Raw genomic sequence first — 11,296 nt, forward strand, 5'->3', positions numbered from 1 at the left:
TCCCTTAGCATCAACCCTCCAGCTCTGAGAGATACAGGACACTGGGCTACATAGACTAGACAGACCAGGATGGCATCTCTTATACAAGTGAAAATGTAAATGACTGCATTTCTGGCCATGCCCAAGGCTTCAGGGTGGTTGGAGAACTATGCCTCTATTGTTCCAAGGACAACTCAGTAATTGTCTGTAATTCAGGTGGCACCACAACTCTGACCACTGCAGCATGGAAACCCTGTTTAAACAGACCTGTAGTGAGCAGCAATATGGGATTTCTCCCTAGCAAAGGGCAATGAGGATTATTTTTTTGTTAATTAGCTTCATCTCTAGGCTATAAAATCATGCTACATTTTCTCCCTGGGAGGGCAGGGAGCTTAGAGCACCAAACAGTGTAGTTAGCATGGTTTCAAGGGACAATAAAACCCTGTCCACACTGTTCAGAGAAGTAGCACCAGCTACATGCTGAAACATAGCTACTGCTAGTTTGGTTTTGAGAACAGCACACATAGGACCACACACACATTTATAGACACTTAAATGCTGTAAAATGTTTCAGTCCCTCCAGAGAAGGAAAGGTAGCAGAGGAGAGAAGCCACATGAGAAGCACTGGCTGGTCTCATACACGTGAATGGGGCCAAACTGCTTTATAGACACACAAAGAAGCACTGTTACAGTCCTGGGGACAGATCATGGGGAGCTACGGTGATTTACGCTGGTGGGACTCAGCCTTGCTTTTAAAGTAGTGTTAAAGTGATGTTGTAGTCGTGAGGGTTCATGAGAGACAAGGATTTCTTTGGGTGATATCTTTTATTGGAACAACTATGGAATTGGGATAGAGTTAAACAAACTTTTCAGCGCAAGCCATTTTTACAGAGAAGAAACATGAAATTCAGATCCAGAACGAGGTGTAGATTCTAAAACCTGCCCCCAAAATTACAACCCAGAGCTTTGGTTCAGGGCAATCTGCTCTGCAAATAGAGGAGGTCAAGCCCTGGGCACCTCACTATGGACCCGACCCCTCTTCGCCCACCAGCAAGGTTCAGCCACAGCAATGCTGATGTTCATGGATTGGCAGCGCTAGGCAGAAACCAGAGGAGAATCCCTCTGGTTGGATGACCTTCACGGTAGTCATCTTAAACCCTACCTTATCTAGCTGGCACTTCTCACCACTGCATTTAAGCATCTTCAATTTTTATTACAAAGGGCACACAGGCATCTTCTCTCTCTCTCACGATTTACAGTTTTCAAGAACAGCTGTTTTGAGTTCCTGCCCCTCTGTATGGAATGAGTGCACTTCTCTATGCCATGTTTCTTTCAAATCCAGCCTAAAAAAGTCATTTCTTCAGCACAAGAAACAAGTTTAATAGTTGCTCATAAATATTAAAGAGCAGCTGTACTGGCTGGAACCGAATGCAGCCTGCGGGTGTGTTAAACAATAGCTGTCAGGTAGTCCCGTATCTGCTTTTTGCTTAAGCAAAAAAGCTTTATATGAGCTAATATTAATAGAAAAGTTGACATGGAATTACTCAATGCAAGCAGTCTGTTTAGATACAGACCATCCCTTTACAGCCTTTGCAATCCAAATATTGTACTGTGCAGGCTCTCAACATTTCACAGCTTGATAATTGCCACAGCCTTTTTTTTTCCTGGCCTCAACGTACGAGAGGCCTCAACAGGTTGCCCACAAGACCCTTTAATGTTGGTTGCGGGTCCAGGAAGTTAAAAAGTTAAAGCTGAGGTTGACAAGGGAGGGCAGAGTGCAACTTCACCCATCACATGCTACTTATTCGGTACTGTCCGTGAGCTAGCAAAGGCTGTACTGGTCCCTCTGATCATGCACGTCTCCACTCTCTTTGCAGCTTTTTACTAGGTCCCTCATACTTCACGCTGAACCTTTCCCCTCCTCCCTCATTCACTAGCAAAACATCAACTCCCATGAGCCAATGTTGCCAGACATTTTTACACTCTCATTACTTTCAAACACACTTTCTCCAGCTTTGCTCCTCATGTTACCTGCCTGTAAGCATCCCCAAACCTATCAATTATCCTCCTCCAATCCCACCTTACGTCTCTCCTTTGCCACAACGCTTCCGAAAACCTTGCAAATTGTAAGTCTGCTGATGTGCCACACTGACCTATAGTGCCTCATTGCTGCCCTGCGGTCCCCCCGCCTGTTGGTATCCATCTCTTGCCTCTTAGACTTGCAGTAGGTACTGCGGACAATCTTTCTGTGTCTGTACAGCTCCCAGCACAATAGAGTCATGGGCCACAATAAAAGCACCAAGGTATTACAGATGCACATCAAGAAAATCACCAGATCATTTTATTTTTCAAGCTGAAAGAGCTTGAAAGGACAACCAGGCAAGCAGAAAAGAAGGAAAGGGTGAGCTGGACTGTAGATAGGGGCAGGGGTTAAAACTAGAATTTTTTATATTTGCGGATGTTCAAGGGGGCAGGATACATGCAGACGAAGCCATCTGAGATGCTTGCTAACTTGGCGAGTGGTTGGGGTTTGGTTTACTTGGGTTTTATAGCAGGGGGAAAGGGAAACGCACTTTGTTAAGTTGCAGGCTACTTGCAAATGCCCGAGACAACTGCTCTGCAGCAGCCTGATCCTCAGGCCAGTGAAGCTGCTGAGAATTTTTCCAAGGACTTCACTGGATTTTGGATCTGGCCCCAAGTGATCAAGCAACAGATAGCAGCCAATCTTGAACAGTGGGTTACTGTAGCACTCTATGCTTCATGCAATATTTACACTGTGATCCTCAAGCAAAAAGGTGTCAGTTCTAGTCACAAAAAAGCACTTGGCTATACGGTGGCAACACATCACACAGCACTGTGAAGTGCCTTCCAGTAATCCTGCTCTTCTCTTACTGCCGCTGGAAACGGTTTCCTATTGTGCTCACAGATATTGACTAAAAGGAAGTGACATAAGAGGCAGATATAAGAAAAAAAATGAAAAAGAAACTCAAAGTAGAAAGTCCAGCTGTTTCCTCCCAAATTGACTAAGTTAGAGAGCTGGTGTATGTCACTTCCTGACTCGGGTACAGTCACAATGAATCCTTCTTCCTGTTTAATCCTTATAAAACAAGAAATGGGTTTTCGGAAGAAAATGACATAACCCAAGTGCAAGCATTTTTCCTGGATGTATATTTGAACCTATCATCAGATGGCTAGCTAGCGGTTAAAGGGAAAAAAAAATTGTCCTCTGCCACAGGCTTCCTGGGTGGCCTCAGGCAAGTCCCTTATCCTTTCTAGCCTTTAGTTCTCCATCTCATGAGGTCCCTTCCAGCCCTACTTTCCTATGACTTGTAAAACAAGAGTAATCATGCTCTTCTGTGTCACCCAGGGGTGCTGCAAAGGAAAAACGCTCTGGGAGACGCTCAAATGCTACTACAGTAGGGAACATACAAGTATGTAAAGTAAGAAGATAGACAGGAGATTTGGGCTCTGTTCTTAACTCTGCCACTGACTTAGTGACCTGGGGTTACTCCATCTTCTCTCCTAGCTTTCCTCATATGCAAACGGATATCATTCATGCCTAACTCACGGCCGTGGTGCTGGGATGGAGGTGATGACATCAACCCTGCAAGCTGCTCCATGCGAGGCAGCAAGACTCCACACAGCTGCAGGGTCCAGCCCTTGCAAGATCAGCATGTGTGTGCGCTGCTTCTAAAGTCCTGGGTGACATTTCCAAAAATGCCTATATCCCACCCACGGCCCAGCAGGATTTCAGTTCACAAGTCACTTGAGTATGTTACCCCATTGCCTGTATTGACCCTTCACAGCAAGGTTTCAGTATCCCCAGCCTTCCCTGCTGTTGGTTCAGCCCTGAGCAAAGTGAAGAGCGTGTCTGCATCAGGTTTACCCAAGTAAGCCCAAGCTTCCTTGGGCTAAATTAGCATATCCAGTTTTAAACCAAATTACAATGTCTCACAGCGGGATACCCAGATTTAACTAAATCAGTGCTGCCAGTCTTAATTAACACAAAGGTTAGATTGCTAGCAGCTACCATACATCATTGTTAGGTGGGCAATATGGGAAAAATGCAGGTGTAGGCACATCCCAAGAGTACCCAATACAGGTGCAACAATCTTTAGATCATTGCCAAAAGCTTTCCAGATGAATCTGAACTGTCTGTGTGTCCAGCGGGTGATCCTTGCATCCACTGATTTATTGATTAACTGATGCAATTGTATGCTGGCCTTCCCCAAAACGGCTCAAGGCAGCTTACAGCAAGAGAAACAGAAACTTAAAAGGGCAACTAGCATAAATACAACAACAAAAAGCAGGGACCCATTAAACAACATCTCAGCCTAGCTTTGGTTGCTAACCACCTGCCCAAATAGAAAAGTCTCGCGGTGCTTCCAAAAGATGTCCAAGCACAAGCTCTGGTGGCCTGAAGAGGGAAGGAGTTTCACAGCTGAGGAGCAATGGCTGAATACGACTTCCCATGCATTTCTGCCAAACAAAAATGGTATTTGCAGGAGGATGCTCTCAGCTAACCTTAGGCATCATGATGGGGCAGTTAGGTATGTAGACCCCAGGCCATTTAGGGCTTTACAGCTCAAAATCAGCACCCTGAATTGCTCCCAGAAGGCTATTGGGAACCAGTGCAGGCACTGGAGGACTGGAGCTGGCTGCACTGCCTTTCATCATTCAAGAGCAGAGGTGGAGACACTGATGGCAGCAAGGCTGGCATGACTACACATGTGGCGTGTTAGCCTGGCTGGATGTGGTCTTGGTAGTGGAAAGGTGACCAGCACTACAGAAATAAAATTATCCTCTTCTAGAGAAATGAACCCAGCTTCACTGAAGCCACACAAGACAGCATTTCCCCCTTCTTCCTCACTGTCTAAAAGGGAAGTCCATCAAAAGCAAGGGGAAGTGATCCAGAGCTGCTTTGATCTAGACAGACCTTGCTGACCAAAGCAAAGATCTAGGTCTGCACCAGGTTCTCTGCTTCCCCTGCTTTCTCCTATGTGCAGACAGTGCAGAGAAAGGGAAAGCCCAGGACACAGAACCTGGTTCAGAGCTGACTCGGAAGCCTCTGTCCTTTTAGCCACTAAAATATGGGAAATGCTACTGACTTTTTCTAGTATCCATTTTCACCTGCTGAGCTCAAGTCTTGCAGCATAAACATCAGTGGAACATAGAAAAAGAAGCTGGAGAATGCACTGCAAAAGTGTCCACTTCAGAAGGGAGATGGCTTAAACCAAAGGTGTCAAACTCACATCCCAAGCCAGATCCAAACTGCAGGGCTCCTCTGCAGTGGCACCAGTGGTGGTAGGACAAGTGGCCACTGCCACAGCAGTGGTGGCAGGGCTCTATCCTTACAACTCTCACTCACTCTACTGACATGTCAACCACTTCTCCCTGAAATACACCCCCACCTCCATAACCCGCTGGCACCCCAGCAGGCTGGAAGGAGCAACTCCGCAACCTGGATCTAGGTCACGGGCCATAAGTTCCACCACCCTGGCCCCTGGAAAGTCCTACGAGTTACAAAGACCTGGCTCTGTCCCCTTCCCCCAGTGCGGTTCTGCATCCACCTTGGCTGTGAGTTTTGCCCATGTGGCAATATGCTGTGCAGAGGATGAGGAGATCATAAAGCAGGCAGCAAACATACTGGCTCCCCTCTGAGCACCCAACCAAAAAGTCATTTGGATAAAATGAATGAGGCACCACACTGGGAAAATGGAGGGCAAAGCCATATGCAGGGGCAAGAATCATCAGTTCTAATGGATACACTACCAATGATTAAATCAAGTAAAGTAGGGAATCCCTCTCTATTTAATGTGAGATTCCTTTCCAAGAAGCAGCTTGGTAAAAGTGGCTTTGTGGGGTGCCAAGCTGGTGGACATCCCCTTTGCTCTAGAGCAGCATTACCATTTTCTATAAAGAAAAGGCAGCTCTTTGCCAGTTCCAACTCCTCACAGGCTAGAGTAAGACGAAACCCTTTTTTTTCAACCGCGAACTCCAGCAACAAGGGCACAACTTTCCCTCATTTATATGGCAGCACTGGGAGCTGAGTTAACAATCAACTGATATGTTGGTCACCTTTCCCCCATCCCTGCAACTCTGCAAGGCTAATAGGAGCAACCACTCGAGTCCTATGATTTACACGGACTGTATTCTTCACGCGCTCCCGCAGTGGACAGCTTTGCATCCATCTTAGGTGCGAACCTTGGGGATGTGTTGTAAAAGAGATGAAATCATGGAGCAGACAGCTAGGTTTTTTTGGATGTCTGCCATCCCCCAGCCAAAAAAACCCCCTGAGACTGATGAGTACGGTATGAGTTTGGGCAACTGAAGGGACTGAACACACACAAAGGCCAACGGTGGTGCAATGTTATTCATAGTCACATTGTCAGGCCTTGCTCACTCTTTACAGCACATGGCTTCATGGCACAAACTCACTGTTTGACACTGACATTGACTCCTCTTTTCCCCCAGAAGGGCAATTCATGTGCTGAATATCAAAAGTAGAGCCACTTAGTTCCTTGCCGCTAATTATCGCATGCAATGGCTGGGTATCCTGTTCAGACAGCCTGGTGGAAGTGGTTAGCAGCTACTATTTACAGGAATTTGTGCAATATCTATAGTGAGTCATATAGAAATCACATTAGGAAATAATTGGTTTGGAAAGGAACGATGGGTAATGTAAATTCGAGCTATGTTGCTGACTCAAACCCTCCAACTCAAATGCTTTAGGTTCCAAAGGACGGTTTTATCAGCTCATTATAGGGATGCACATGTTTACCTTTGCCAACATGGTATATCACCTAATGCTCTAACCAAGACCAATTTTAAACAGGAAACTAAGAGATGCTGTAAGAAGAAACCTGGCTTGGTACACACATCCCTGCCCTTGGGATATCACCTTGAGCACTCAGAGACCACCGTGACCACCCCAGTATAAATGCTCAGAAAGATAATGTATATTATATAGATATGATATATAGGCATCGTATATTATATGATTCATAGATGTTAGGGTCGGAAGGGACCTCAATAGATCATCAAGTCCGACCCCCTGCATAGGCGGGAAAGAGTGCTGGGTCTAGATGACCCCAGCTAGATGCTTATCTAACCTCCTCTTGAAGACCCCCAGGGCAGGGGAGAGCACCACCTCCCTTGGGAGCCCGTTCCAGACCTTGGCCACTCTAACCGTGAAGAAGTTCTTCCTAATGTCTAGTCTAAATCTGCTCTCTGCTAGCTTGTGGCCGTTATTTGATATATAAAGATAATGTATAATACCAGTGCACACCTGTCATTTGCAGATGAGAAAGTGGCTAGTTGGTTTGGCTAATCAACCAAACCATTAATTTGAGAGTATGGTCTGTGAAGCCATTAATTTGAGGGCACAGGGAAGTACCAAAACTATAAATGAATGAAGTGTTCAAGTCCTTGTCTCTTATATGATCAAAATGATCCTGCAACTGTGGGGAGAGGCAGCAGTGTCCTTTTCTGCTTCCTCACATCCAACCTAAAAGAAGGCTGGATGGTCTTATTTCTTTATAAACCAATAAGTGTCTATTTCTTGCCTTTAACTAATAAGTCATAGGAATTCAAGTCTTGTCTGCCTGGGAAGACTCTGCTAATTGGAGACCTATGGTAATTACATTGGTGTCAAGACTGACATTCAAATAATTGAGAAAAGGGGCTTTTGAAGCATTGAAAAAAACTTGATAGGGAGGTTGTCTGAATTTGGCTACCAGCTATTTCCCTTCAAATAATTAACTAAAACTTGGAATCTTTAACCAAGATGCCCTCAGCCAAACAGCCGCATCATATCTGTGCACACAGCATATGCACTCCATGACCCCCTTGGGACCTCCAGCAAAACCAGACTTGGTTTTCCTGATGCTGTTCACATATGGGGGCAGGAGGGGGGCTGGGGGAAGCATAGGAACAAAGCAAGCAGATATTTATTTAAATAGTAAAAGCCCTTTATAAACAAGCTCAAAATGAATATCCCGACCTCTAGATCTTGAAGTGAAAGAGCACAAATAAAGCAACTAAGAGCCAGAGCTGCATGAATACAAATAACAACTTATATTAGTGGTCCAATCCCACTGCAAACATATGCGAGTACTTATTTGTTTCCATCTCCCTCTCTCACACTGCCACTTCCAGGGCCAGCAGGACTCCCATAGGCATGTCAACTGCTGACAGACAGGGGAGAGGACTTTATAATCTCATTCCTCTAAAGGAGCTCTGCTGTTCATAAGGCAGCAACCAGTAAAGATCTGCATGGGTTAAGACTGAACAAAGCACTGGACCTATCCAAATCGGACCACTCTGGGCACAGCAGAAAAGTGGATGTTTGCTGTAGAATCTATTCAAGGCAGGAAAGCAAAGGTGGGACCACAGCTCAAAAAACTACAGGTTAAATCCGCTCCTCTAACGGAAGAAGAGACTTGGCATTATCATTTCATATTTGCATTACTGTAGCACCCAGGCTTCCTAGTCATGGACAGGGGTGACACTACACAAGCAGAATAAGTGGCAACAGGATAGAGTACAAAGGCACTCAAAGAACAACCCCAGTCCTTCTGACCACAAAAATACTCTGGGTTAAACCTACAGAAACTGGAAGGAAGCCAGCTGCATAGAAAGCTGTATTAAAAGAGTGCATGCAGGGTGGGGTAGAGGTTGACAAACAGGAGGGGTCCCCCCAGAACCACTTGCATTTGAGACAGACACACAGATTTTAACAACTCATGTGTCTGGGCTCACTGAAGAAACACAGAGAAGGCTTGGCAGGTAGGTGAAGAGGGAACAGACTTTGTTTCAAACTGGAAAAAATAATATTCTCTGACATCTTTCACACAGGTATCATTTTAGTTCAGCGCAAAACTAATTCCTCTGCAGTTTGTTTCAGGGAGCAAGCAGCAATTGCTGGACTTGCACGCTCCTTTGTAAGTGCCCAGGACTAGGCAGAATGACGAGAGACCTCTACATAAGCAACACAGTCCCTATCACTAGACGGCTGCCAATGCTGGTATGAGACATTATCAGGTCTGGCCCAGGTCCCAGAACCATTACACAGAAGCTGGAGACCTTTTTTCAACTGAAGCAAGAGGGAGATGAAAGGTTATCGCTTCCACCCTGAATACAAACACAGAGCACCTCGCTCGGGAAACCGGCATCTCCAAGCAGCACACTGCCCTCTAGCCTTGAACGGGGTTAAAAGCCGGTTCTGCTCAGACAGACCAGCGGGTGCTGTGGAGCGAACACCATAAGTGACTTCATCACTTGGGTCAAGCACTTCAACCCTGACTAGGTCCAACAGCACTTGGGCTCACAGCTGGTGGGAGCATGGCCAACCACAGCTTCAGGCAAGCTGTTCAGGATGCCATGGATAATTCTCCCTGGGGTTTTCCTCTGCTCTCTGAGAAGCAGCAGTGGGATGATTCATCTTCTATACGACATGAAGACTGTGGGTGATCTGACTTGCGTGATTGTACTGACATGTGTGCTGGTTTTGAGAAGGGAACAAACGCGACTCTCCAGCTTTAATCCCGTGTTGAAAAAGCCTCATCTGGGGGATGCAAAACTCAAGAACTCTTGGTTCAGAAGTGATACCTTTTATTAGACCAACTAGGAAATCACAAAAAAAACCCCAACTGTCTGAGGGACGCGTGTTTGACAGACGTGGGGCAGAAAGGTGCCTGGTCTCTGTGGCCGGCCATCAGCACCTTTAGGCAAAGCTCCCAGCCAAGATCTGTTAGCACGGGTGGCTGGGAGGTTTGCAGATCCCCCTGTCTCATGTTTCTCCGTTTGGCAGCGAGGTGTGAAGGAGGAAGGTGAAGCAGAGATGAAAGGAGCCATCCTAGAACCTAATCTTGATGGTCTGGCAAGTCAGCCTCTCCAAGCACCAAAGGAAATTTAAAAGAGCAAGGAGCAAAAGGCTCATTTGATGCCTCTGCACCTCCTCCTTGACTAATCCCGCTAACCTACAGCAGCTGCGTCCTGCTCTGCTCCCCACTGGAGCAGAGGAAGCATTGCACGGTTTTGGCCAGGCGGCTGCACTGGAAACAGGGCGGTTAAGGGACCCTTCGCACACCGACTTGGATCTCTGCTGAGCAAACAGGGCAAATCCACCTTAACACAAATCCACATTTAAAAGAAGAAAAGAATAGAACAACAAAGCAATCCATTCGAGTAGAGGAGGGGAATTGCAAGGGGGGGGGGCAGGAAAGAGAATTACAGCAAAACCTTCAAGCTGAGCTCTCATACAGAGACCACCACCCCCGCCTCCAGCTTGGGAACAGATCAAGTCCGGTCCCACTCCACCTTTTGAGGGGGTCACCCCCACTGAGCAGCTCTTTCCAGGTCTCTTCAGCACTCACACAGCCCCTGCTATTGTACGATCTGAGCAGCTTCAGTGTTTTTATTCTCACAGCTTTGAGGGGGGAGAGAAACGCTTGCCACATTTCATCCACGGGGAGGTTACAGGGCTTCACGAGGTCACGCAGGAAATCGAATCCAGAGGTCTAGCGCGTCCCGGGCTAGGATGCCAGTCACCAGCTCTCTCTCTATCTCTGCTGGTTGCTGAAGGCAAATTTCACTTTGCTTCAGCTACCTACTAAAGAACATGACCTGTATTTGGAGAACCCCTGCCAAATTTAGAAAACCAAAATCAGAGCGAGAGGTGGAACGGGCTCTTCTGACAAGCACCTTGCTTGCACACGGGCAGAGACTAGAGCTTCCAGTCTGCTGCCCTCTGCCCTGAAGAGCAGATGGGGAAGAGGCGACCCCCCCCCCAGCGCTGTTCAAGATGCATTTATGGGGAAGGGGGAAGGGAGGGGGTCTAAGCCATCAGTTTTGCAAACCCCACCGTTACTTCACTGTCATAATAGGGAGGGGGGATCAAAACCACCCCAGATTCCCATGCCAGAAAAGCAGCAAAGGCGAGTGCTGCTGTAGGGGGCTGATGAGGGCACACAGAGACCTGCGCCAGCTGAGATGGTCTTACTGGCTGCTCCGGGGCAGGCTGCAAACAGACCTTTAGGGATGTGGCAGGGAGCAGGGGAGCGAAGGGGTGACCGGGGTGGCAGGTCCTGGGTACTCACGTAGTGCTTGGAGGGGTTCCTCCTTTTCTCCACGTCCACCACATGCACGTCCAGCACGCTGTAGGCCAGCATCTTCGGCCGGGCCCCCGGGAGGGCAAGGGGGGAAGCTGGCTCCTGCCTGGGGAAGGGAAGGGAAGGGGGCGCCGGGCTCCCCCAGCTCGCCGGCTCCCCGCCCTTCGCGGCGGCGGTGGGAGTCTCCGGGAGCCGCCTGCCCCGCT

General features: G+C 47.4%; 1 protein-coding gene across 1 annotated transcript in view; it reads right to left on the reverse strand.

Annotated features, from left to right (window-relative positions):
- The window catches only part of SH3PXD2A (SH3 and PX domains 2A), a 304,812-nt gene extending 293,522 nt beyond the window's left edge, over positions 1-11,290 (reverse strand). The window contains 1 exon segment of the mRNA XM_025201204.1: positions 11,079-11,290. Within this exon segment, the coding sequence (XP_025056989.1) occupies positions 11,079-11,150 (72 nt within the window). The 5' untranslated portion in view covers positions 11,151-11,290.
- Positions 11,291-11,296: the final 6 nt, after the last annotated feature.

This window comes from Alligator sinensis, unplaced genomic scaffold (genome assembly GCF_000455745.1).
Source record: "Alligator sinensis unplaced genomic scaffold, ASM45574v1 scaffold61_1, whole genome shotgun sequence".
NCBI lineage: Eukaryota > Metazoa > Chordata > Crocodylia > Alligatoridae > Alligator > Alligator sinensis.